This window comes from Podarcis melisellensis (assembly GCF_964234715.1).
Source record: "Podarcis melisellensis genome assembly, chromosome: 12".
Classification (NCBI taxonomy): Eukaryota; Metazoa; Chordata; class Lepidosauria; order Squamata; family Lacertidae; genus Podarcis; species Podarcis melisellensis.
The window spans coordinates 39,753,357-39,780,657 of record NC_138544.1 but is presented as its reverse complement, the minus strand read 5'-3'; the positions used below and the strand labels follow the sequence as shown (position 1 = coordinate 39,780,657).

Sequence of the window (27,301 nt, the reverse complement as noted above, 5' to 3'; positions counted from 1 at the left end):
TAATGCAGTGGCGTAGCGTGGGTTGTCAGCACCCGGGGCAAGGCAAGTAATTTGCGCCCCCTAACCAGTGAATTTGCGCCCCCTAACCCGTGAATTTGCGCCCCCTAACCCATGAATTTGCGCCCCCTAACCCTAACCCCCAGATGTTGCGCCCGGTGCGGCCGGCCCCCCCTGCACCCCCCACGCTACGCCACTGGTGTAATGACTAAGGCCACATTCAGATATCACAACAAATCGTGGTTAGTAGCAATGAGAATAGGCTGTAGTGAGCCCCAGGGCCCACATCCTCAAATTTTCCTTTCCATCTCCTTTGCACCTGGGAGGTGAAAATGTGAAGGTTCTCTTAATCTTTGGAATCAAAGCACCATGTCCCGTTTCATATAATATGGGGAACCACAGGCAGTTAACAAACTGGAATATCAAATAATGGTTTGAGATCCTGGCTTGTTAACTACATTTGTTTAAGCCACAGTTCCCTGCATTCAGGTGAAACAGGAAACTGTGTTTTGTTCCAAGCCATGTATGGAAGTTTCAGACAGTGGGGTCTAAACTGATTATGGTGACCTAGGATAATTATGAGAGTTAATATTATGTTAATATTTGTCATACCAATTCCATGTGCTGATAAATGTGCCCCTGTGCAACCAAGCGTAGGACAACAATGCTCTAAGACCTCCTCTTCCTTAAAGTGGCTATTTAAAAACATTAAATTCTCAGCCATAGCACATTAGCTTGTTTCCCTGTTACCCTTTCACCTTGGGTGGCCAACAAAAATAATCTACAGGAAATATAGCTAAAATCAAAAGTTAACACAATAGCCATCGTGGGTTGTCAAAGATGAGTAATGTGCTCCTATTCATAGCTAGAGGCAGACAAGCATTCCTGTTTGGCATACAAAGTACTATTTTTGGATTCACATATCACAGCTGTAAGATGACATACAGAACAAGTGAAGTTGAAGGAAACATGTACAATTATCACTTGAACTATTACAGTAATTATGGAAATTGAAATGCCAACTGATTTAAAGGAAAACAAAAGATTAGCAGTTGTTGCCGCTTGCTGATTAATGCCTTTATCAGAAACGGGTTCCACAAGGATGCTATTCAGCAGGAAATTTTCTTGAAGAAAGTATTTGCTTTCTAAAGGTTAGGAAAGAAGATGTGTTGGTTTTAATTCATACTCCACTTAGAGGCAGGTCTTTGTCTCTGATAGATGGACCAGCTGAAAAAACAGAATTATTGCTGTGGGGGGCAAATATTTTTATTTTGTTTATTAATGAAGAAAAGGTCAGGATACCCATTTCATTTATTGTACAATCAATGTTTCTAGTTATCACCTAACATATTACTTCATCCCCCCCATTACAGTTTATTTTTAAAGATCCACAATAGATCATAATCTCTATATTACAAGACACTAATAACGGAAAAAGAATGTATTGCTATTATTTTTTTAAAAAATATAAACTGCCCATCACTGATTCCAGGGCAGTATACCAAGAAAGTTAAAACTACAGAAATACAATATGGTTAAGAGGAATAAATCCATTTAGCATGCTCAAACTTTCTTAAACTAATATGTGCGGGCAAATAAAAAGGTTTTATTTTAACCTTGCATTGGGAAGACAACTATGCCAGCATCAGGCATGCTTCTATCAGGAGGCCACTACAAAGAAGGCCCTCTCTTCTGTACATACATATATAATATACTAAAGAAGGGACATGGAATTACAACTGTGCAATGAAATAAGAGCTCAAATTTGCGACTTTTTGGAACTGTTATAATGCAAACTATATTGTTTAGACGGAACAAAAAAGGAGACTGGTATCATTTCTCCACTTGTACAGTTGACCCCCATCCTGGATGCACAGCTTCTGCTGCAACTACTGTAAAAGGTAAAGGTAAAGGACCCCTGGATGGTTAAGTCCAGTTAAAGGCGACCATGGGGTGCAGCGCTCATCTTGCTTTCAGGCCAAGAGAGCTGGCGTTTGTCCACAAGCAGCTTTCTGTGTCATGTGGCCAACATGACTAAACCGCTACTGGCGCATGGAGGACCGTGACGAGTGCCAGAGCACACAGAAACGCCACTTACTTTCCTGCCACAGCGGTACCTATTTATTTACTTGCACTGGTGTGCTTTTGAACTGCTAGGTTGGCAGGAGCTGGGACAGAGCAACGGGAGCTCACTCTGTCACGGGGATTCGAACTGCTGACCTTCCAATTGGCTAGCCCAAGAGGCTCAGTGGTTTAGACCAAAGCGCCACCCGCATCCCACACTACCTGCATGTTTACTGGTTGTGTTCAGGGACATGTGGAAAACACTCCAGAACAGTTGCTTACTTTTGGGTTGAGTATAGGACTAACCCCACGCTAATGACACTCAGTACTGCTTACGAACATAGCTACGTAGCATTTATTTGTGGGGGGGTGGTGGAGGCAGGGGCTGGCGCACTCATGACACGCACTGGATGCCTACAGTCCACTTTAATCTCTCCACTAATTCCAACAACCAAAGGGAGCAACTGTGAGCCCAGTATGCATTCTGCCACCTTAACAGCCAGATTTTCAGGGCTGATGACGAATCAATCTAAGATAAAGTTGCTTTCATTATTTTTTTTTTAAATACCCAATAGTTTATGAGGGTTTTCACATCATTACAATAGAACAACAGATTTCATTAGTCTCCCTCCCCTACCCCAGCTTCCCCCTTCTTTCCAACCTTGTCCCCACCCTCACTTTTTAGCTGCAATAACATTTCCTATTTGTGCATTTAAATGACGATTATGGGAAGGTGCCCTGCCGGTGTCTTCAGGAATTCTGAAGCAGGTAGTTGGGTAGCTAAGCTAGTTAGGTCTTGTTTTTCCAGTTCCTCCAAGTCTCTGCTGTTACCTGGGAGGCAGAATGGAACTCTGGCTGCCCCCGGTTGTCAGGCTTTAAAGGATGGGCTCAAGTCACTTCCAGGTGAGCTGTTTATTGAGCATTCATCCTGATTTGCTTGGAGCGCAATTAGACAACCCTGACTAGTCAATGGCAATTCATTCGGAGTTGGATATGGGAAGGTTAGAGGCTGCCAGGGCTTTTTTCCAGCCATAATTCATTGGAACTTATCGGCAGTGACGCCCGCCCTGTGGAGTGCCCTCCCATCAGATGTCAAGGAGATTAAGAACTACACAACTTTTAGAAGACATCTGAAGGCAGCCCTGTATCGGGAAGTTTTTAACCTCTGACGTTTTATTATGCTGTTATATTCTGCTGGAAGCCACCCAGAATGGCTGGGGAAACCTAGCCAGATGGGTGGGGTATAAACAATAAAATTTATTACAAGGTGTGACTAGAAAGCTCAGTGAATGGTCACAGAAATCAGACAGCGAGAAATATTTGAACATGCAATCGGCATCGGAAACCCACAAAATGCTCACAATTGTGTACAGAGATGAAACTGTAACTCGAAAGAAGAGTGTATGAGTGGTTTAAGTCTTTCTGTGAAGGGCGGCAAACCATTGATGATGACCCTCAGTCTGGCAGGCCATCGATGAGCAGAATGGAGGCAAACGTCAACAGAGTTGGTGAGTTATTGATGTGGGATCGCTGTTTGTCCATCCAAATGGTGGCGGAAGAATTGCATATTCCGCATGAAATCGTTACTGAGGTTACTGAGTTGTCCCACCCTCCATATTCTCCTGATCTGGCCCCACCAGATTTCTTTCTTTTTCCAAAACTGAAATCTGCACTGAAAGGGCATTGATTTCCCAACATTTCACATGTCCAAGCTGCTGTGACGATGGGAACTGAAAGCAGTGCGAAAAGAGGACTTCTCCAGAAGTTTCCAACAGTTCCACGAATGTTGTCAACGGTGAATTGTATCAGAGGGGGCCTACTTTGAAGGCCTGTAAGGTACGTATGTTTGAATATTTCTTGCTGTCCGATTTCTGTGACCATTCACTGAACTTTCCGGTCACGCCTTGTGTTATTATTATTATCATCATCTCCTACCAGCACCTCTCAGGTGGGTTCCATTGCCATTATAAGAAAACAAGGGAGGTGGGAGGTGTTCATGGTGAGTTCCAGCACCTCTGGATGCTGCTGTATCAAAGCAAGCATCATCTCACACTTTACAGTGCATCTTTTTCCTGCTCTTGTCCTTATCTTCCAAAGCCTGAACTTTTAAGGACGCAGGTTGGTTGCACAAGAGCTCCAAATCAAATGAGCAACCTGGATGTGTCAAGGTGCGATTGAATCCCATCCCAACATAATGACAAGTGTGCCCTCAGGGCCATAGCTCAGTGGTGGAGCACCTGCTTCGCATGCAGAAGGTCCCAGGATCAATCCCTGGCATCTCCAGGTAAGGACTAGGAATTCCCCCTGCCTGAAATCCTAGAGAATTGCTGAAAGTCAGGGGAGACTAGATGGTCCTTTGGTTTGGCTACCAGTATAAGGCAGTTTTGGGTGTTCCTTGGGACTTCATTACCCCTTTCTCCCACAAAGCCATTTCTGACCCCATGGGGGAAGAGAGGGGGTTGCGGTCTTGCCCCTCCCCCAAGCGCGGGGGCTGGCCTGCTGCCCCCGCGAGAGTTGGGGGAAGCCCTGGGCGTGCCTTCCACCCGTCCGCCAATCGGCCGGCTGGGGGAGGCGTGGCCTTGGCATACTTAAGGCCAGGCACGCCCAGGGACCACCCTCTTTACTCCTGGCCCCTTTCTCCCACAAAGGCCTGCACTGAATGCATTTGTTTTAACCCGCCACACCAAAAATGGGCCAATTAAACTTCTTTCAGAACATCAATGCCTTTCCAAAGGGCAACAGAACGTGAGACATAATGCCTATGATTTTGTGCCTCTGGGGCTCCTAGACTGTTTTTGCCAATAATTGAATGCTTGAAAGGTGCTATTATTGCTCCCGATTCCACTCCAAAAAGCAATTAAACCATGCCTTTCCTGGGCAAAGAAAAACAATGAAAGACAACTTTAAAAAATATATATATTTAAAAAGATACCATTGCCTTTGATATCAGGCTTCTCAATCAAATTATTGCTGAAAAGATGACTAACTACCCTGCAGGTACATAAAGAAAATGAAAAAGTAGCATTTTTAGAAGGTTTAAAATGCAAAAAAGAGAGAGCCTCATTTAAAACAATATTTTTAAAAGGGCACCTAGACCTTTTAAAAAAAAAGCAAATTGCTCGCAAAAGCATTTATTCAGTGAAGGCCATATTGTCCCTGAGTCCAATCAAATTGCTGCTGAGTTCAGAAACATTTGTCCCATTCGTATTTATATGCAGTTTTAAAAGGATAAGGAGAACAATTTTCATTTGCCATATTGTGGGTAAGAAAAGAAAGTATGAGGTAAGGGATGGGTAAATAATACATTCAATGCATATTACAAAGAAAAGGTAAATTTTGTGTGTAGGAGAATTATTATTATTTTTTTGTATTGTAATAGACGTAAATTTCATGAACATGCATTATGAACAGGGTTTCCAAGATTGCTATCCAAAGGCTACTTGGACCAAAATATTCACTTTTAAGTGGCTTTAATCTAAGGCTGGAAAGCAGACAGGCAGTTTAATTTGGTTTAGTACCTGCTCAATGGTTCAATCCTATGCATGCGATTCTCACTGAGTTTAATAGGACTTGCTGTCTAATTCAGCCTTTCCCAGACTGGTTTTGGACCACAACTCTCACCACCAAGTTTTCAAGGTATTAAACACCTTGAGTCCCTTCTTTCCTTTTCTGCCATGTGTGAATGGAAAGGAGAGGAAATGTAGTTTTAGCTATGCATTCTCTTATCCCTCTCATGTGTGTTCTGTGAAAAGTGGCATTTGCTACTTTCCCAAAATATTATTTTGAACATTTAATCCATATTAGCTGGGAATGATTACTCATGCTGTCAGGCATCACTTTAAATTTAATCCTGGAATTCGGCTTAAAGCTTAAAGTCATCGGCAAATAGAGCATGATGAAGGTGAAAGGTCCTGCCAAAAATAATGAAGAGAAGCTTTCGATTCACTTTTCTCTCTCATGGGTTTCAGAAACGAGGAATAATTAAGATAACCAAAATGCAAACTTCAATTTCCATCGGCACTGGATCTTTTCATTATGCAAAAGCATTGCTAAGTGGCAGCAAAATTGTACACGTATTTGTTCCTCACAATAGCTTGGTCCACATGTAATAACCAGAAACAGAGGAGCCTCTGTGGACCTGAGCAAACGGAGAGACATTCACCCTCCCTACTTCCTTTCCATTTCCTTCTGCACACTGAGGCCAGGAGGAAGACTTCTGTCAAGTTTAGCTGCACTTTCAGACAATTTGAGCTTCCTCTCATGTATGAACCAGGAATCCTGGGTTTAATGCAGACTTTGGTCTGATGCTAAACAAATCAACTTCCATCCATGAATCATGAAGCTGGGTTGGATGTAATGCTAAGCTCAGAAAGTCTGAAAATGGAACTGAACTTGGCAGACTAAACTGCTCCTGGCTGTGCAGAAGGAGAGGGCAGGTAAATTGCACAGGTCTGACACCTTGGAGAGCCATAAGTAAAGGTAAAGGGACCCCTGACCATTAGGTCCAGTCGTGGCTGACTCTGGGGTTGCGGCGCTCATCTCGCTTTATTGGCCGAGGGAGCCGGTGTACCGCTTCCAGGTCATGTGGCCAGCATGACTAAGCCGCTTCTGGCGAACCAGAGCAGCGCACAGAAACTCCGTTTACCTTCCCCCCGGAGCGGTACTTATTTATCTACTTGCACTTTGACATGCTTACAAACTGCTAGGTTGGCAGGAGCAGGGACTGAGCAACAGGAGCTCACCCCATCGTAGGGATTCGAACCACCAACCTTCTGATTGGCAAGTCCTAGGCTCTGTGGTTTAACCCGCAGCGCCACCCATGACCCTTGGAGAGCCATACATGTAATCTAAAGCCAGGCATAGGGAACCTGTGGTCCTCCAGAATTTCTTGGAGACGCATCAGGAATGAAGAGTTGTAAGGCCACAGGTTCCCCATCCGTGTAGTTGCAGAGTATATTCCATTTAGTCAGATTAACATTGCCTTTCAATGCTGAGAGTGATTTTTTTAAAAAAATATTTTTTACCAGGCTGGCACACACGAGGAGAGAGGTGGCCATTTGTTTGCTTGTCTTTGGAGAGCATCACAGGCCTCAGTTGATGGGACAGAATCATTTCGTTCAGCTTCTGCTGCAGCACCAAATAGTCTTCTGATAATTTTGATATCTAGGAAATAAAAACAGCAAGCTTTAATGCAAATCAATGCTGGGCAGTGGGAGCAGGAGAAGCAATGATGGAGAGAGAGAGAGAGAGAGAATTTTGCTTTTGTAGATAGGTATCTTGACAACCTCAACAACCCTTACTGCTGAACTCATACTACTTTCAAAGGCATTACTACTGTTATTATCAAGCATATTTTTAAAATTCAGAACAGGAGCTGATTTCACCAACCCTTAAATACACCTCGGGATGTGTAAGGATATAGAAAATAATCTACATTACAAAGGTAAAAATCGCATTCATTGCTCTACCCACTTTTTCCTTTGCCCTACCTGTCGCTGGCATGTGGCCCTCAGAAGGCTGCCCAGAATGGAATACAACCCCCAGATTGGGAAAAGTTCCCCAGCTCTAATCTCCTCACCTGCCTGGAAAATGCCGCCAGATCAGACTTGTCCTTCTCTGGGCCATCTTCCGGAACATCATTTGATCCCTCAGCCTCAGCGCTGGATCTCTGCCTCGCTATTGTTGCCTTTGGACCGGGATTTTGACTGCTCCCTCCACCATTCCCCTCACGGTGTGCTCTCTCTTGGTTCCCACCCGGCAATTTCCCTTCTTTCCTGAGCTGTCCTCGCCTTCGGTATCCTCGATAATTACTCTGAATGACTAAGGCTGCCTTCTCTTTGTCTCCCGAGATTTGCTTGCTGGCTTCAATATGTTTCTGAGAGCCTCTCGCAGAGCTTTTCCTTACACTTGCTTTATTTTCAAAGGGAGGCGGCTGGCCGTGTTTCAAAGAACCTCTTTCCAGGTGACTGCCATGGGGAACAATGGGAGACGGCCTTTGCACTTCCGAGCCCCTTCTTCCATGCAGAGTTGGCTGGCTCGATTCACTTGCCTTTCTGATAGATGCTTTCTTAGGCAAGCCGTCGGAAATGGCCTTTTTCTCACCTTCCTCTGGGAGCTTTTGTTTCACAGAAGACTGTCGTTTCCTGGGAAGTACTTCTGCCTTCTCCTCTGGCGCCTTCAGATCTAAGTCAGAGATGCTCTGAGCAACAACAGAAGCTGCACCTTTTTGGTCGACACCAGCTTCTGCTTCTTGCGCTGGTTTGAGGTTCTGCTCTGAAGGTGGTTCTGGCCCTGCCACATTCTTGCCGCCCTGCTCCTTGACCTTCTTTCGTTCTCTGTAACCGCGGTAATTACTCTGAAGGATGACAGCAGCCTCTTCTTCACTTTGGGGAGGAGACTTGTTGTGTCCAACAGCCGTGTTACTCTCTATCTCTGTAACTTGTACATCTTCAGTCTGAGGTGGTGACTTGGGCACAGCAGCTGCACTGACGTGGACCTCTGGGGGTGAGGTCTGCCCCTTATCTGTACTTCCCAGTTTCTTACACTTCTCATCCTTAAACTTCTTCCGTTCTCTGTAACCCCTGTAGTTACTCTGGAGGATAACAGCTGCCTCCTCTTCAGTGTGAGGCGGTGACTTGAGCTCAACAGTTGCGATGACCTCAACCTCTACAGGAGAGCTTTGCACTTCATCTGCATCTCCCATTTTCTTACAATGGTCCATACCAGCTTCGGCTTCTGGCGCTGGTTTGAGGTTCTCCTCTTGAGATGGTTCCTGCCCTGCCACGTTCTTGAAGCCCTGCTCCTTCACCTTCTTCCTTTCTCTGTAACCACGGTAGTTGCTCTGTAGGACGACAGCGGCCTCCTCTTCACTTCGGGGAGGAGACTTGCTGTGTCCAACGCTCGTGTTATTCTCAATCTCTGTAATTTGTACATCATCTTCTGCCTTTTCACTTGGGGTAGCTGCTGTTTCAGCCTGTTCCTTCCTAAGAAGTGACTCCCTGACAGAAACATATTATATTTAGGAGATATTGTAATCCTGATACAATATGTATGCATTAAAAGGTTAATATGATATGTGCAATTTTAAAAATGAGAAGAATATAATTATTTATTATTTATACCCCGCCCATCTGGCTGAGTTTCCCTAGCCATTCTGGGCGGCTTCCAATTGAGTGTTAAAAACAATATAGCAATACGGGGGGGCACTAGGGGGCGCATCGGAAGATGGCTGACAATAACATCTCTCTGACCCACACAAGGTAATTTGGAGGCTATGATGGGAGTAATTAGCCTCCCTACCCTCCCCAGGATGGTGGGGGGGGGAACTGCCCTTGCCTGCTGTGCCCTATACCACCCCTGAATTTGTGGGAATGGGGGCACTAGGCACAAAGCCCTCCTGTGGGATTCCGGCACTCCTGGACGCCGTCCCTGATCCACGCCACTAGCTGCAAGAACTTCAAAAGAAACAATTTGAATGAAGGAATGCACATATCTCAAGGAAGAAGGGGGAGTAAAGACTGCTAACAGAAGAGATCTCTGATAAAACAAGAAAAGAATAAAACATGAGAAGATACACCAAGATACGGTATGGGGGAGGGGAAAAACTTTCCTTTCTTTCCTTATGTGATTAAACAAGAATCCCCACCCCTCATGAGTCAGAATTGTCATTTTAAGGATTTAAGCTGTGGATTTAAGGCTGTGTGGAGATAAACTTTCGAACCAAAGCATGTTTTAAGAAGAGCGTGGAATGTATAAGAGCTTTGGAAAGACGCAGTTAAAAATGCCGTCGCCATATTGGGAAGTTCTGTCAGAGGACTTAAGTTTGAGAGGAGAAATAGAGGAATAGAGCTGTTTTTATATTGTGGGTGGAACTCCTCAGTGGGACTTAAGAATGACAGTTCTTTAATTAATGATGGAAAGAGCGCTGTTATCTATGAAGGTAATGATATATGGAAACCACCTTGATTTGAGGATTGGAAGAATGGAAAAATTCACACAGGATTATTATTGGTGTTTATCGGCTTAAGGAGACTATCAGAAGAGATCATAAAGAAAAAAGAGAAAATATATGAACAAGATGTGATGTGGAATCAGCAAGATAAGACTGGATAGAATTATGAACTCTGTTTGGACTGATTTGGGTTGATTTGGAGATTAACACAGTAGCAAGAAGATGATCAGAATCCCCCTTCGGATCTTGAAATATGGGTCCCCCCAACAAAATTTAAAATTAGGCTTTGTAATTTGGAATTTATGTGATGTGATTTAATTTGATTTGATTGGCCGGTTAATAAAAATTATTTTTTAAAAAAACAAAACAATATAGCAATACAGAAAATGTTGGGGGTCCCTTTTTTGTTGTTGCTTACAAAAGGAAAGAAGGTTGGGGGGGGACAATGAAGAATACCCCCTACTCAAAGTAAAAAGGTAAAGGGACCCCTGACCATTAGGTCCAGTCACGAACGACTCTGGGGTTGTGGTGCTCATCAAAAAACCAGCCATTTCAGATTGTTTAAAATATAGTTGGCATCATTCACAAAGAGGTTCCCCAACCCTGCCTTAATACACACATTTCCATATACATTACTTGACTGGAGAACTGAACCTCAAAATTTGGAGAAATACAAATTTCAAAGGATAGACTAAGTTTTGGTCCACCTATCAGTTTAAAAAACATGACATAAGTTTCCTTTTTGATGTGAACTGAAACAATTTCCCCTTCCTGCCTACCACAAACTGTGGTTACTCCTTTCCCCTAGAGATACAGATGGCATTTCTACCACCAAGCACAAACTTTTTTTAATTCTTCCAGGATTTGGGGGTAAATAAATTATTGGGGCTTACTGCCTTTTATTTTTTATTCTACTGTGTTTTGTCAATTGTTTTAAATTAATGCATATGTTATGTATGCAGATGACCTCCCTGAGATCAGGGAATCTGCTCCCGAATCTGTTTTGCTCCTGAATCTGTTTTATAGAATAGATACATTTGTTGCAGTTAATTGTACCCTAGTTTGAGTGTTAGGTAAGGAGATTATTCAACAATATTTTCTTGTTCATGCTCCCCCCACGGGCCCCCTGTGTTGCGCTCTCAATATCTGGCTGAAAGGCCTTTTCTTGTTTTAATGAAAATGGAGCCAGGAATCCAATATTCAGACTTAGAGCTACCAGACCTTTTACAAATCAGATGTGGATAAAACGTTAGCAGTCAAATATCATTTATTTGCATCCAGTGTTTTTAATGGAAATCACATGCCCTTCTTTGACACGTCTACTGAAAACAAAACGCAATATAATGAGATATATCTTACCTTGTCTGCACGGAAGAATGCAGTTCGTCATGGTCTAGGATATATTGCTGCTTTCTGACTATATTTTATTGCAGAAGGAGACGACATTTAACAGAACAATCACAACGAGAAAGCAAACAGTACCTTTTCCTTTTGAAGCTCCTTCGCTCCCTGTATCCCCTGTAATGACTCTGAATTGTCGTTGCTGCTTTAGAATTTGCTTCCTTTTCTTCCTTAATTTTCCTCCTGATTAAATATCCTCTTGCAGCTGATGTAAATTGCAAGAGGAACATAACTCAATAATTTGTTTATTCATTTGAGCTATTCATATGCTGCAGCCTCCCCCAACCTGTTGCTCGCCAGATGTTGTTGGACTACAACTCCCATCAGCCCAAGCTAGCATGGCCAAAGGCCAGGGATGATGGGAGTTGTATTCCAAAACACCTAGAAGGCACCAGGTTGAGGAGGGATATGCTGCTTTTCAGGTGTACTTCATAAAGTGGTTTACATAAAATATATATATATTAAAAATTAAGCAGTATCAAAATATATGCGGAGCTCTCTCTCTCTCTCTCTGTGTATATATGTGTGTGTATGTGTGTGTGTGTGTGTATATATATATATATAAGCTTGAAAAGACTTTCTGCCTCTTCTCTCTCTCTCACTCCAAGGCAAGATGGTTCCTCTTGTGGCAGTTTGGATAGGGAACATCATCACCAACTCCAACAGTGTTAAATAGCACATTATGGATTTTGACCGAGTTAACACTAACAAAGAACTATGCCTGCTTATTTCAGTGATCTGTATTCTGTCCCCAGAATCGGAGGACTCCTTGTTCACCAGAATGTCTTCTTATTTAGCTCCATATTTACATGAAACATGTTCACTCCCCTATCACAAAACTGGACTGGTTTGTCCCACACACTTGGCCTGGCAGAATGTGATGGTGGAACCCTAGAATGGTACATTGGAATATACTATACATCATATTGCGGGGGTGGGGGGTGGGAGGGACTGATAACCATTTTTGCATGCTCTCCTATGCAATTAAAATGATAGCCCATTGGGAGGGGGTGGGGATGTTCTCTCCCAGGCCACTTCTAAATGTGATAGCATTGCAGTTTCAGGGAGGCTTCTTTCCCATAGGGAAACAGTCATACCTGATGGGTTGGTCATGCTGGCTAATGGGAATTGAGAGTTCAATAATACTTGGTGTTTCTCACTCCTACATTAGAGGGTTCCTTAGCATTGGACTGGCTACATCAAAATAGGCAGGGAGGGTTGGAGAAGAATTCCTATTTTTTTTCAGCAGAGCAATCTGATCATCCAACACTCCTGAAATTGCTTCTGGATATCTCAGTCAGATTATGCACTTATCCAGATTTTGTAATGTAGCTCCTTTGCACAAAAGGATGCACAAAATATGTATTTTCCACATTACAATATGTGCTGTTTTATGGGGAAAAAAGAATGGAAAAGCACTTTAAAATGTGTGTTTTATGTAAAGATGTGTATTTGACCACACATTTTTTATTTCTAAAAAACACCCACATGAAACAGGATAGAAATGACTGGTGGTCGAGCACCAGTGACACTGGAACAATATAAAATTAGACTACAGCAGGTTTAGTCATTGCCTCTTCTCAGCAGGGCTAAGGAAGCTTCCTGTTCATGCAGAGATTTTCCCTGGTGAAGACCAGTCTATCATGACCCTGATTCATGTTCACTGGTTCTGGCTCCTGACTCTGACCTCCAGCTTCGCTCCTAGCTCCCATTATCATGCTCCCCACTATCATGGCTCAGCTCTTGACAGACACAAAAGAAATCAAAGCCGGAAGTTGCAGATCTCCCATCTAATCCAGATACACAGCCAAGCATACTGATGGTGTTACCCTCAACCTTTGAGAAGAGCTTCGACGAAATACAAGCCAAATTCTTTTCTAGCCTACCTACCTAGCTAAAGATGTTCAGCAACATCTTGGGGGGAAAACCCATCTGAATGTCTCACACAGCACAGATAAGTGGCGAAGTAAAGTAGGTTTGAAGAGACATGGCTTTTATTCCCCACCCCACTCAAAATTCTTAGACCCTCCAAATATCCACGTCCTGCTTTGGAGGGGAGATATTAATGCATAATAAACACATAACACTGGTAACGACTCTTTTTGGATAATTTAATCATTTGCTGTGATCTTTGTATAAGGCATTCTGCAGTTAAGGTAGATATTGTCATGTATGTTTACCCTAAGCTGTTTTTATTTTTATTTTTTGAAATCAACAATAATTATTTACAAATTATAAAAAAATACTTGCCAGCCTGTAGCTTGGTAATACACATTTCGATTTTGTGTGCTGCCTTTGCATTTGAATACTGCTTGCGAGTAACATATCCCCGGTAAGCTAAAGAGAGATAATGAAAGCTTTTTAAAGCAGACACAATTATTTTCATTGAACTACTGATGCATGCTCAGAGTAGAAACAGAGAAGAAATACATTTGGAACCAGGTATATAGATGAGATGTTACGCAGGTTCCATGCTCATGATAAGAAAGCACATTTGGATCAATATAAACACAGTTTTCTATGATCAAAATCAGCCTTCCCCCAAATTGGTACCCTCTAGAAATTGTTGGACAACAATTCTCACCAGCCGTGGCCACTGTACATACTAGCTGGGGCTGATGAGAGCATCAGGTTGAGGAAGGGTGCTCCAAGTTCAGGACCAAACTATTAGTATTATTCTCTTGACACAAAAGCCCATTCAGTTTTAATAGGGAACAAATCTTAAGTGTGGTGAATGGATCAAAGTTCCACCCATCACATTAAAAGTGTGAAAGCATTAACCATCAAAAGGGCAGATTCTCCATATGTTGTGATGAAAGTTCCTCTTGTGGTTAACACAATAAAATCATAAGAACCACCTACTGGATCAGACCAAAGCCCCATGTAGTCCCACAGCCTGTTCTCACAGTGGCAAACCCGGTGCCTGTAGAAAACAGGTCCCAGTACTGATCCTTGAGGAACTCCACTTTCTATTTCACTCCATTCAGAGAACTGTCCATTTATTGCTACTCTGTGCTTCCTGCAACTTAACCAATTCCTGATCCTCTAGAGGATATCGCCTCTTATTCCTTGACTGCTAAGCTTACTCAGAAGTCTTTGGTGAAGTACTTTGTCAAAAGCTTTTTCTAAGTCCAGGTACACGATGTACTTGCCTTGTCTTATACAATGAAATTTTCAGATGGTCTTACGCTTAGATTGCTCCTGTTCTTAAAATGACATGTCATTCTTTAAACGGGGCCTGCCATTATATGCCATTAAATTAAAAATACAATTTTCTGAAAAATAGTCCACGCGGAGTGGGAACACAACTCTAGGGTGTGTGTGTGTGTACCCATTAACCCCACCCCAGCTACAACTGAACCTTCACCAGATATTCCCTAGGCCACCAGTTCAAGGTGCTGTGGGCTTCACTCTTGGCATCACCATGCAATATATAAAAAATATATATGTTAAAATATAAAATTTGCCACTCAGGATAACTAACAACAGCATAAAGGTAACAAAACAAGATAAAATATTATCCAACAACCAATCAACCGCAACACAAGGAGCACCTGCTGTGTTACACCGAATTTCTTATTTCACATCTATATGCACAGAAATATGAACAAATACTTGCACATAATTATGTTTGTTACATTGAACCATTACCTGCTTGTATTTTAATTGCACTTTCTTCCCTTTTCTCCTTTATCTTTTTGTATCTCTTTGAACCAAGCCACCCTCTGACATACGCTTGAATCAAAACAATCCTGTTGATGGTCTCCTTTCGCATTAAGTTCAGCTGCTCTACATGATAGTATTTGAGAAATACCTGTAGGAGGTAAAAAGAGAAGAAAGAACTGCATGGAAGGCTGATCACTCCTTCCATCCATAAATGGCACCCCAGTGTTGGACTCTCCAGAGTTTAAAATAAGCAGTTGTAGATCTGCCTTAATAATGGCTGTTTGTTCTTGAGGAATACAGTGGTGCCTCGCAAGATGAAATTAATTCGTTCCGCAAATTTTTTCTTCTTGCGAGTTTTTCGTCTTGCGAAGCACGGTTTCCCATAGGAATGCATTGAAATTCAATCAATGCGTTCCTATGGAGACTGTCTGGGGACAGAGGGGAAGCAAGGGGCGGCGGGGAGAAGATTGCTTCTCCGCATTGCCTGCCCCGCAATCTCCAGGGACCTGTTTTAAAGCAAGGGAAGGGGCAGCGGGGAGAATCGCTTCTCCTGTTGCGGCCCCTTGGTTCAAAAGGGGTCCGGGGAGAGAGGGGAAGGTCCCTGGAGATTGCGGGGCTGGCAACGGGGAGAAGCGATCTTCTCCCCGCCACCCCTTGCTTCAAAAGAGGTCTGGGGACAGCGGGGAAGGTGCGCGGCGCTTCCCCGCTATCCCTGGAGCTTGCGGGGCAAGCTTCGTTTTGCGAAGCAAGCCCATAGGGAAATGCGTCTTGCGAAGCGGCTAAGAAAACGAAAAACTCCTTCGTCTAGCGAGTTTTTTGTCTTCCGAGGCGTTCGTCTTGCGGGGTACCACTGTATATCTCTCTATCTCTCTGGCAATCCTGGGCCCCATCAGAACAGGGAAACTACTGACAAACACAATAACTTTTAATTCCAAGCTGGCTGAAATGCATGTGAACTTGCATACCACATCATAACAAACATAATGTACTTATCCAACACACTTTCCCTCTCCTTGGATCTGACTGTAATGGCGGAGCAGGCAGAGAATATGGGACAGTCTCCTTAGGAAGGCATTTAGTTGCCCCCAGTTATACGGGTGGAGCTGAGATCAAAGGAACTGGGCCCAGTTACTGCTTCAGCTCCAACATGATGTGAGAATTTAGACTGGACAACTTTTAGTTTATCTACCTTTTACTCACCCACCTGCCCAAAGAAAAGAATGAGAGTGTAAGGTGATGTTTTATGAAGTGCAATGCACACATGATTGGTAAGAGCAATATATCTAGTGTTAGTGAATCTGTAATCCTCAACTGGACGCCACACCTTAACAGGCCCCAGTGGAATTTATTTATTTCATAAAATGTATATACTGCTTTTTTAAAAAAAAAAAAGCCCCAAAATGGAATTTTCTGTCTTCATCTTTCCTGTCTTCTCTGGAGCCCATAAGATTACAGTAGGGAAAGACTTACTGTACCCAATGTACAGTAGGTGGTACATTGGGTAGTTTTGTGAGTAGGGCATGGATGGATCTGTGAGATGGACAAGGAGCTTTTGGGACCATGTTGCCCTTAGATCCCAAGCCACAACAAGATGTAGCCTCATTCCAACTTGTATTAGCAGAAGGAAGTCTTTTCAAATCCATCAATATAGTCATTTATTCCATTTATTTCAACGGGGGCTGCATCTAATGAGCAAAGATACTACCTTAGTTTTCCCAAGTATCCAGTTATCAAGCTGGGCTTTTTCCAAGATGGCAGCGCACGTTTCAGGGCTTACAGGGGGTTTGTCACTTGATTTGTAACAAAGAAGATAGTATCTAAGACAGAGAGAGAGAGAGATAAACCCAAATCCTTTAGTATTGCATTTGCAAAAGACATTCAGCGCCCATCAGTTAACTTTTACTTCATTCATACAAACTGTGAACTTAGATGCATAACAGTCCACATTTGAATTGATCAGCACATTCAGAAAAAGCATGTGGTACAGCCCCCAGTACGGAGCCACGTTAACATGTCAGTGGCGAATGGCAAGTCTGAATGGTCTCCAACATAAAAACGAAAGAAGTGTATATTTGTTGTTGTTTAGTCGTTTAGTCGTGTCCAACTCTTCGTGACCCCATGGACCAGAGAACGCCAGGCACCTCTGTCCTCCGCTGCCTCCCGCAGTTTGGTCACATTAACATGTCAGTGGCGAATGGCAAGTCTGAATGGTCTCCAACATAAAAACGAAAGAAGTGTATATACCAGATATCAAATATACCAGAGAGAAGGCTAAACAACAAGTCTTCTTCCTGACAAACACAAGTTTTGCACAGGAAGCAGGTTTTCTGAATGGGAGAGCATTCTGTCATATGTTTCCCCAGTTGGCTTCTGATGCGGTGCAGGCTGAGAGCAAGCGTTTTTCTGAATATATAGATTTAGGCTTCACTCCAACTTACAATGCTCCCAACTTGCTTCTGAGTCAAATGACTCTTTAGAGCTAACCTTCACCACTCACACACACAATAGAATAGCACAGGGGTCAGCAACCTTTTTCAGCCGTGGGCCGGTCCACTGTCCATCAGACCATGTGGTGGGCCGGACTATATTTTTTTTTGGGGGGGGGGAATGAACAAATTCCTTTGCCCCACAAATAACCCAGAGATGCATTTTAAATAAAAGCACACATTCTGCTCATGTAAAAACACACCGATTCCCGGACCGTCCATGGGCCGGATTGAGAAGGCGATTGGGCCACATCTAGCCCCCAGGCCTTAAGGTTGCCTACCCCTGGAATAGCATAACTGTTCTTCAGTGTATTGTTGGTTGGCTGTATTTATTGTTTTCACTGCTCCTAATTTATTGTGGAGGAACTGTTTAAGCTCAATTTTACTATATCTGGAAAGCTGCTTCTTTGTAGACAGAAGTACAGCACAGGATGTTTAATCTGTGCGGCATTCCTGAATCAAAATGCAATGCCTGTTCTCCAAGCACATTTCACCCCCACCTTTTCAGAAGCTTTCCCAGCATCAAGGGATGATTCACATATGCTTGTCAATGCTGGTTGACTTTAACGGCAAGTGATGATTTGCATGTGTGAACAGATAGCTGGAGGGATGTGGGTGGCGCTGTGGGTTGAACCACAGAGCCTAGGGCTTGCCGATCAGAAGGTTGGCGGTTTGAATCCCTGCGACGGGGTGAGCTCCCGTTGCTCGGTCCCTGCTCCTGCCAACCTAGCAGTTCGAAAGCACGTCAAAGTGCAAGTAGATAAATAAGTAGATAAATAGAAGTAGATAAATAAGTACCGCTTATAAATAAGTAGATAAATAAGTACCGCTCCAGCAGGAAGGTAAACGGTGTTTCCGTGCACTGCTCTGGTTCATCAGAAGCAGCTTAGTCATGCTGGCCGGCTCCCTCGGCCAATAAATTGAGATGAGTGCCGCAACCCCAGAGTCGGCCACGACTGGACCTAATGGTCAGGGGTCCCTTTACCTCTACCTTTTACAGATAGCTGAAGATATAATACTGCAGACAAAACATCTGTATTACCTTGTATCACTGAAAGGGCAAGACTTTTCAGTGGTGACATTTCACACCTTTAGCTGGCAGTTGGCCCATGTGCAGCAATCCAGTGTAGAAAAGCCTAAGTGAACCAGAATCTGGTTTGGTACTAAAATGTCCCTTCTGGACACTGTCTACCAAAACAACATTTGTAAAGGACTTACCGCTCTATGAAGTTAGCAAAGAGAATACGGTGAGAATAACCCTGTCTCCGGATCCGTGCCGTTTCCAGAATCCCCGTGTAGCGCAGCTGTACCAATACCTTTTCTCTGTCATATTTGTTTGCCTGCCGATCATTGTTCGGCTTAATGCAGCGCACAAAGTGAGGTTGGCCAACCACCATTTTAGATAACAAATCCATGAGCGAGTACTGAAAAGGAAATACGGGGAGAAGCCTTTGGAACTCCTTCCATACAGTACATGTCTTGTGAGTGCTCAAGAGCTTTGCAAAACTTGTATTCTTTGAGATCTTTTTGAATTTTCCTTGCACCAAATTAAGAAGATTATGGGCCTGCCCACGGTTTCTGTAGGCAATTATACAGTACACTGTATTTGCGGCACCCCTGTAATGCATCTGGTATAACACACGTCCAGAAAATTTACCTATAGCAGGAACTAGTACACTTGCACTGTTCCCATGCTGATGACACCTATATCCTCTCGCAGGCACATAATTTCACAATTGATTACTGCCTTAAACTGTACTTTTATGGCAAATTCTAGACTCCAAAAGCAAGGTTTGCTGCCCTAGTAGTTGAAGGTGTGCGATCTACATTTATTAAATTTATTAAATAAATAACATTTTTTTTCAAATAGGTTGCATATGAGCTTTTGATTGTTCCAAAGAAACTGAGAACATTCATTGTGTTGACTTTTCCAACAGGTAAGTAAATCGTGGGGTTGCTTTATGTACTGTACTGAACTGGTTTCTAAAACAACAATGAAATTTGTAAAAGTTAGTGTTGTAAATTGCTATGTAGATTCTTAAGAAAGGCTTGAAAAGCAGTCCCTGCAGCTTATAATTTACATTTCCCAGGGATGCTTGTGTCATCTTCTGGCTGATATGTACACTGTCACTTTGAAGCAATACTTCTTGGTTGCATACTTCTATGCTCAAAGTCATGTAAGAAATCTCAGTATGACCTTTAGTGCTCAGAATTATTAATCCTATTTTGTTGTGGCTCGTGGCTTAAATCAAAACATTATAAAAGGGTCCTGTGGCCCCCTGTCTATTCTGCAGCCTTTATGAGCAGATGGGCGATGTAATTGCCTGTTGACAAGAAATTGTTAATGGCAGTTATGGCATAAAATGATGTTCTGACAGGTGTTCTGGAGAGTGTTTCCAATGGAGATTCTTATGCAAAACCAAGGAGCTAATTGTGCATCAGGTTGACTCAAAGGAAAATAACAGCAATAATGGAATAGCGCATTATTCAAATGTAAATTCAAAAAGTGCATTATGTTCTCTTTTGGTTGTGTACTGTAGAGCAGTGTTTCCCAACCTTGTGCCTCCAGATGTTTTTGGCCTACAACTCCCATCATCCCTGACTAGCAAGACCAGTGGCAAGGGATGATGGGAATTGTAGGCCAAAAACAGCTGGAGGCACAAGGTTGGGAAACACTGCTGTAGAGTACCAATTTGGATGCGTACCACAGAATTATAATATTATCAGTGACATAATAATGAAGGCCAGCCAACATGGACAAAGCGACTGTTAAAATGCTTGGCAGTGACACATTTAAGTGCTGTTATGAACATTAAACATGCTAACAAACTACAGCCAGACTCTTTTTCTGACTGTCATTCTATCCCTGTGCATTTCAGCCTCATATAAAATAGGGCCTGTTCAACCAATAATATCAACTATATTGTATTTTGCTTAGGGCAGTGAAGCTCCTGTCTCCCAATTGGCTAAGCTGCTATAGAAGGATAACAGGTTCAGCTTTCCTGGGATCTAAACGGTTCTTGTCATTTCTATGTGAGGAAAGGAAAGTTGTCAGTTTGATTGGGATTGAAATCCATGGTAGCCATAGAAAAAAGAGCTAAAAAAAACCCAACTTCCTGTGTTTTTCTCCTTCACTAGAAGGACCACCTCTCCTGGTATGTCCATGGAGGACCTTATGGTCTTCAAACAAAAACATATTGGAGGTCCCGGGCCACAGGGAGGTTAGGTTGGCCTCAACCAGAGCCAGGGCTTTTTTGGCTGTGGTCCTGATATGGTGGAATGCTCTGTCACATGAGACTAGGAAGATATCTCCTGAAATGTAAACATCTGGAAAATGGCAGGGTATCAGTTTGAAGAAGAAGAGTTTGGATTTGATATCCCGCTTTATCACTACCCGAAGGAGTCTCAAAGTGGCTAACATTCTCCTTTCCCTTCCTCCCCTAAAACAAACACTCTGTGAGGTGAGTGAGGCTGAGGGACTTCAAAGACGTGTGACTGGCCCAAGGTCACCCAGCAGCTGCATGTGGAGGAGCTGGGACATGAACCCGGTTCACCAGATTACGAGTCTACCACTCTTAACCACTACACCACACTGGCTTGAGTGAACCAGGGTGCCCTGAAGTGTTTTTCCTCAGAGGAGAACCTGTGGCCCTCCAGATTCACCCCCCCACTACATACTGGTCATGCTGGCTTGGCCTGATGGGAGTTAGAGTCCAGCAACATCTGGAAAGGGACAGGTTTCCCACCCCTGCTTTGGATATTCTAATGTCAGTCTAAAGGCTTTCAAGTTCCAAGTGAATTATCTTATCCCTAAGGAGAAATAGAACTATTGCATCTATAGAGACGGGCCCAGAAATCAGCAGGCTGGCTGCTGCATAAATCATATATATTAAGAGGAAGAATAACAGCTAAAGCTTACTCTGAAATATGAAGCAACTGTCTGCGTTTTCATATTGGTTGTTTCCCTCGGATGATGCGTGGAATCCTCCGGCTCACTCTATATGTATCAAGAAAGAAAATAGCACCTCTTATCTATACAGTGTCTGAAGCTTATTGCACCAGTTCAACAAAGTGTCCTCTTAAAGAACACTATTAATAATAAAAAAAATAGTCATCCTAAGCTGCAGATGCTACTGAGTAATCACTAGGAAAGTCAGAGGTTATTACACTAAAAACATTACAATACTTTATCACACTGTACACACATGCAGAAACACACACATATACTGAACACAGTTTGATAACTGAACATACAGATAGATATCTGTTGCAAACGCATTTGAAGGAAAAATGGTTTTTCTAGATTTCTCTCTTTCTTTTTTAAAAAAGATTAGGACTGTTAACATCCTACGAATAATAATTCTGTACCCTTGTCACAATGGTTGTTTTCAACAGAGCCTGATTAACCCCACAGCCAGAACCTTGGTATGCTCTCATTTTAAATAAACATACCAATCAGGAAGACATTTACTTGGAATTAAGACTTCAGTGTAGTCCAGGGAACATACTTGCAAGGAAGCAGGCTTAGAGATGAGTGCTAAGGACAGTTACAGCAGAGAATTAATTTAGCTTTCCCTGAAGTAGTTATAAAACTATAGTCAGAAAGAAGGGAAATGTAGGTTTTTTTACCTCACGGAAGGAATACGAATTGCACAACACAAAGAAATCCAGCTAAACAGAAAAGAAAACAGGAGAGAGAAAGAGAGAGGGAGAGAAACCAAGGTAGGGGTTACTTGCTTACTTTTTTTTTGGTTTTGTTTTAGTAGCAACAACAACATTGCCCCTCTCGACTTCAATATACAGGTCCAGGCGGCTGCCCATGCGGTTTCCTTACCTTAGTTTGGCTGATTGATTTCTGTGGCGTCCATGTCTGGTAATTTATCGCACTCTTGGTTTTCGTATGTGCCAAGTTACCTGAGAGAAGAAAGAAGGCACCTTACTCAAAATGTCCACCCCTCTAGATATTAGTCCAGGGATGAGCAGAAGGTTGATTTACTGGGATAACTCTGAGAGACTTGCAATTGATCTGAAAGATTTCTGACTCCCAACTGTTTGACAATAGCAGTGGCAGAACGACTACCTCTCCCTATGACTGATGAAGTGGAGAAAGCTTCGGCAGAGGTCGCACACCCAGGAGGTCAGAGCCTCAACACTCGCTTCCCAGCAGTGGTGTTGCTTGCTGTTTACTGGAGGGAAAGGGCTGAGGGAGCAGGGAGCTCAGGAGCGTGTGGGTGCACCGGCAGGAGTGACAAATTGTTTCCACTGGTGCACTTGCACTGTGCAGACCTCCTTGCCCCCTCTCCCTCTGATAAACAGCAGTGACACTGCTCCCAGGAAGTTAGCATTGTGATTCCACCCATCTGGGCAAGCTGCTTCTGACTTTGGAGCAACCAGGAATAGCTTTCTGGGTGGAACAAGGGTACATTCAGCTCAGTTCTGGTACTCAGAAGAAACCTCTATGCTCAGCATCTGCTTAAGCAGCACCATATTCTTTAGTTCCAAGTGAATGTATTTGGCCTCTCAGGGCTCTAGTAAAAAACAACAACAACCAGTGATTTCCCCCCCTAAAAAATGTTTGGGGTACTCTCATTTTCCTACGCATATTGAAATACTGCCCCTCAATGAGGCCAAACTTAGATTCACAAAATGTTTAGGGGTATGTGTCCCCCCAGAAAAAAGCACTGACAACAACACAGTAGATTCCATAAGACTGAAGTCTGCCCTCCATGTATGATTATTATTAATAAATTTATAGACCAGATGAAATTTTTTATGTATGCAAGCACGGCTGTGCAGATTCTGTTAGTCCAGAAATGGAACTATGCTGAGAATAAGGAACCAGGAAGAGGAGGTCTTTAATAAAGAATGGGGAAAGTTTATAATTTATTTGAAAAACTATTGCAAACTGTTACACACATTGGTAAGATTGACAGAAAACTTTTATCAAAAATTTGAACTATGGAATGATAAACGATTTATCAGAATAGTTATGAAAGAGATGCAAAGGTGAAAATCATTATATTAAGATCCACAACGGGGGGAGGGAAGTCAAAGGGGACAATATGTTTATTTATCTTTTAATTCACTTGTTTATATAAAATAGAAAATACAAAAATAAAATTTATTTTAAAAAACATAATACTGTACATGTAGCTTTCAATGAGCCACAAGCACATTCCTCATTTCCCTTTTGCTTGCGAAGAGAGAAGATCATGAATACTTGGCATTTACATTTATTCTCCAAATCTTATTGATGTGATTACAGACACCAGAGGCCACCTTATCACCCTCGCCTTTTGTGGAACTGCACTACCTTAGAGAAGTGACTGGTGTGTTCTGCATCATTTTATCATACAATTTTATGATGGCCTACTAAGCTCTAATATAAACAAGGAACAAGTCTTAGAGTGCATTGCTCACGCTGGTGCAGGAAGCAAAGAGGGAGGCTATATTAATGAGCATTTTAAATGCCCTTATAAAGGGTTTATTTTTATGTTTTGCATTTATATCCAACTTTTTTCTCCAAGGAGCTGGAGATGGCATACATGGTTCTCTCCCCCTCTCTCCCCCCACAATAACCCTGTGAGGTAGGTAAGGCTGAGAGACAGTGGCCCAACATCACGCAGTGAGCTTCATGGCTGAGTGGGGATTTGAAAACCTAGTCGCCCAGATCTTACTCTGACATACAAACCACTACACCACAACTGCCTCCATCCCATGCAACTCTATTGACAGGCCCCCACCTTGTCCCAGAGCCAAACCCCAGCTGCGCCGTTGCCTGTCTCCTGATGGACAGCTGAGCAGGCTTTTGCTAAACTTTCTTCTTTGTGCGGACTATGGTAGCCTGCAATTCAGATAGGGCAATGTGGACCAGCAGAGCCTAGTTTGCTTACTATGTGATTTGTGGGGACTTGATGCACCCAGTTTAGAGCATTTGCACCAAGAATTTTTAAAACCCTTGACTATAAAAAAATTCTAACCCCAAATGCCTTCCATAAAGCGACTTCCTCATTACAATTCCAGAAGTGGCTTCAATTATGCAGAATTTAAATATAAATTAATCTTGCAGTTGGGTATTTGGGGAAAAAAACACCACCATATACACTTGTGGGAAAACTAATTATGTGCTGGCTGCTGAAATAATTGACAAATAGTGCATAAGCATAATTTGCATTTTTCATATTCTCATGCCATATTTGAGGTGAGCAGTGACAAATATGACCAGAATGGCTGACCAGCATTGCCGGCAGCTTCCTTTTCTGGTCTCAGCTCCGCCCCCAGGGCCGCAGCCGATTGGCTGGTGGTGAAGGTCACCTGGATGACCCACAGCCTATGGGGACGGCCCAGGGGCCAGGGCCAGCGCTGGGTCACATGACTGGTGAGTGGTTACTGCTGGTTTACTTGTATAGGTGGTTGGTAGATAATAAACATGGACCAAGCACTATGCATCCTTGGGGGGCAGAGGGTGCAACTAGAGCCTGAGAGAATGTCAAATGTAAAGAGAAAGAATGTATCTATTTTCATATGTGGTACCACATATGGTCCTGTAAGACTGCAAAAGTCTACTGGGAAAGGATCCATAATGAATTGAAAATCATGTTGAAAATAACCTTTGTTTTAAAAAATTAGAAGCTTTTCTTCTAGGTATACTTTGAGAAGAGGTGCTGAAAGACCAGAATAAACTATTTATGTATCCAACCACGGCTGCCCAAATGATATATGCCTAAAACTGGAAAGAGGATTTGGCCCCCCCCCCAAAGACCATTGGCAATTAAAACTGATGGAATTCGCAGAGATGGCAAAACCTACTGGAAGATTATGAGATCAAGACAATAGAATTTTTGTAACAGAATGGGGGAAATTGAAAACATGGAAACAAATTGGAAACAATTAAAAACATTAGCAGGATTGATATAAACAAGAGCAGTAAGAAATTTATAGGAATTATGAAGGATAAATTTGTAAAAAGGATAAATTTGAATATGCAGTAAGAAAATGACAGAAAAACAAGAAATTGCAGAAGGGGAGGGAGGGAAGTCGCAGAAAATATTTTTGATTTGTGTTGATTTATATTCATTGTTGAATATTGCAAAATGGAAAAAATATATTAATAAAATAAAAGAATGTCAAATGAAGAGTTCATATTTTTTCTTTTGAGTCCTTCCTTCATTATACTACAGCCAATTTCCCCTGCAACATACTGCTACACAAGAGTAGGGGCATAGAGTTGCACCTTACATTTTTTTTTACTGGACGTTAAGCAAATAAATCGTTCCCCCATGACTTTTCAGCTCAGCTGCTATGCACACAAGAGGTCAAAGGCTGAACTCTTCACATCTCAGAAGATGCCAGAGACACTTGTGATAAACCCTGAAGAGTGGCTGCCAGTCAGTGTAGACAATAGCAAGCTATATGGACCAATTATCTGACTCAGTGTAAGGAATCTTTCTTGGTTCCTAGTCTCTGAAACCCATGGAAGTGCAACAGCTGAGGCACAGGGGTTCTGCAGCAGACCGAACTGTGTGGAAAGAGTTCCCAGAGGGTAGGACATGTGGAAGGACGGCTTGTAGGGAATGTTTCCTGGATGAGGGCAACACATCCGCTGCGTAGCCTTCATTCCGCTGCTCCTTTCCTGTGGTGCTCAGTAACATGGCAAATGCCTGCTTCCTTCCATGGTAAGGTGGAAGATGCTAGCCCAGTTGTGAACAAAAAGGCAGGCAGCACCTAACACTGCACCTGTCAAAGGGTAGCATTAGTACTGTAAGACACATTACCTGTTTTTGTAAGAGGGTGGATTACCAGTTGCCGAGTCAAATAGTTTTCCGAGGATCGCAAGAGCAGTACAATGTCAGCTGGTAAGGTGTCTCGGTTTTTGTTCAAGAATCCACTTGCGTTATATAGAACCTATTTTTTTTATTTTTAAAAAAACAGGACAGCAAAAGTTATACAGCAAATTTCCTTATGTTGACCAATACTTCCATGCATTAGGCCTAGTGGTTCCAGTATCAAACCATTCATTAAAAGCTACAAAGTGGTAACAATCTACAGCAGTGGTGGTAGTGTGGAGATGCTGAGCTGTTCTCCTGACACCGTCCTTGCTGCTTACCTGTATGGGGCTGTGAACAGGGTGGTGGCATGGTCAAAACTGGACCTCTACCACCCACCCAACACTCCTGCCGATGTGCTCATGTGCTGCTGACATTCGCACCGGCCTGCCTCATCCCAGTGCTGCTCAGGTATGCTGCAGTGATGCTGGTGTTAGGAGGGCACGTCTGCCTCGCCACATGCTTGGCTACTGGTGACATATGAACTGGGCCTCAGGCTGTAATCAGAAAGCTGAATCACTTGCTACCTCACCCACCAAGTGATCAGCATACTTCTGATCCCTAAAAACCTAACATGTCTACAATGGGTCTGTCAGTGAGTGAGGCGCTGCTTCAGGTAGTTTCCAAATTTGTATTCCATTCCTTTGTTTTTACAGTTGCATTGCGTATGCATGCCTTAAACAGCAAAAAGGATGCCATGGCTGTTTGTTTTGGGGCTGTGATACTGGAGGATTTCTCTCCCAGCAAAACTTTTTTCCATTTATTGTGAAGAATATAAATGATTATTCTCAACCAATTACTTTTAATTATCTGAAGTCTCATGTCCTCATGTGCCAGAAAGTAAACAAGTATCATGATATATTATTGAAATTATGCAATTTGACAGTGTTCTATAACCTGCTTTGGAAGAA

At 42.8% G+C, this 27,301-nt stretch overlaps 1 protein-coding gene across 2 annotated transcripts in view; it reads right to left on the bottom strand.

Moving 5' to 3' along the window:
- The window catches only part of MYO3A (myosin IIIA), a 113,208-nt gene that overhangs the window by 11,047 nt on the left and 74,860 nt on the right, over window positions 1-27,301 (bottom strand). The window contains exons 22-32 of one of the 2 annotated variants that reach the window (XM_081931447.1): window positions 26,340-26,469; window positions 22,400-22,479; window positions 22,195-22,236; window positions 21,485-21,562; window positions 18,784-18,989; window positions 16,785-16,896; window positions 15,065-15,227; window positions 13,664-13,750; window positions 11,495-11,618; window positions 7,640-9,059; window positions 7,086-7,224 (exon numbers count right to left, since the gene is read on the bottom strand). In XM_081931447.1, coding sequence (XP_081787573.1) covers window positions 7,086-7,224; window positions 7,640-9,059; window positions 11,495-11,618; window positions 13,664-13,750; window positions 15,065-15,227; window positions 16,785-16,896; window positions 18,784-18,989; window positions 21,485-21,562; window positions 22,195-22,236; window positions 22,400-22,479; window positions 26,340-26,469 — 2,581 coding nt within the window. The remainder of the gene's footprint in view (window positions 1-7,085; window positions 7,225-7,639; window positions 9,060-11,494; window positions 11,619-13,663; window positions 13,751-15,064; window positions 15,228-16,784; window positions 16,897-18,783; window positions 18,990-21,484; window positions 21,563-22,194; window positions 22,237-22,399; window positions 22,480-26,339; window positions 26,470-27,301) is intronic. The other variant, XM_081931448.1, reaches the window with a different exon arrangement.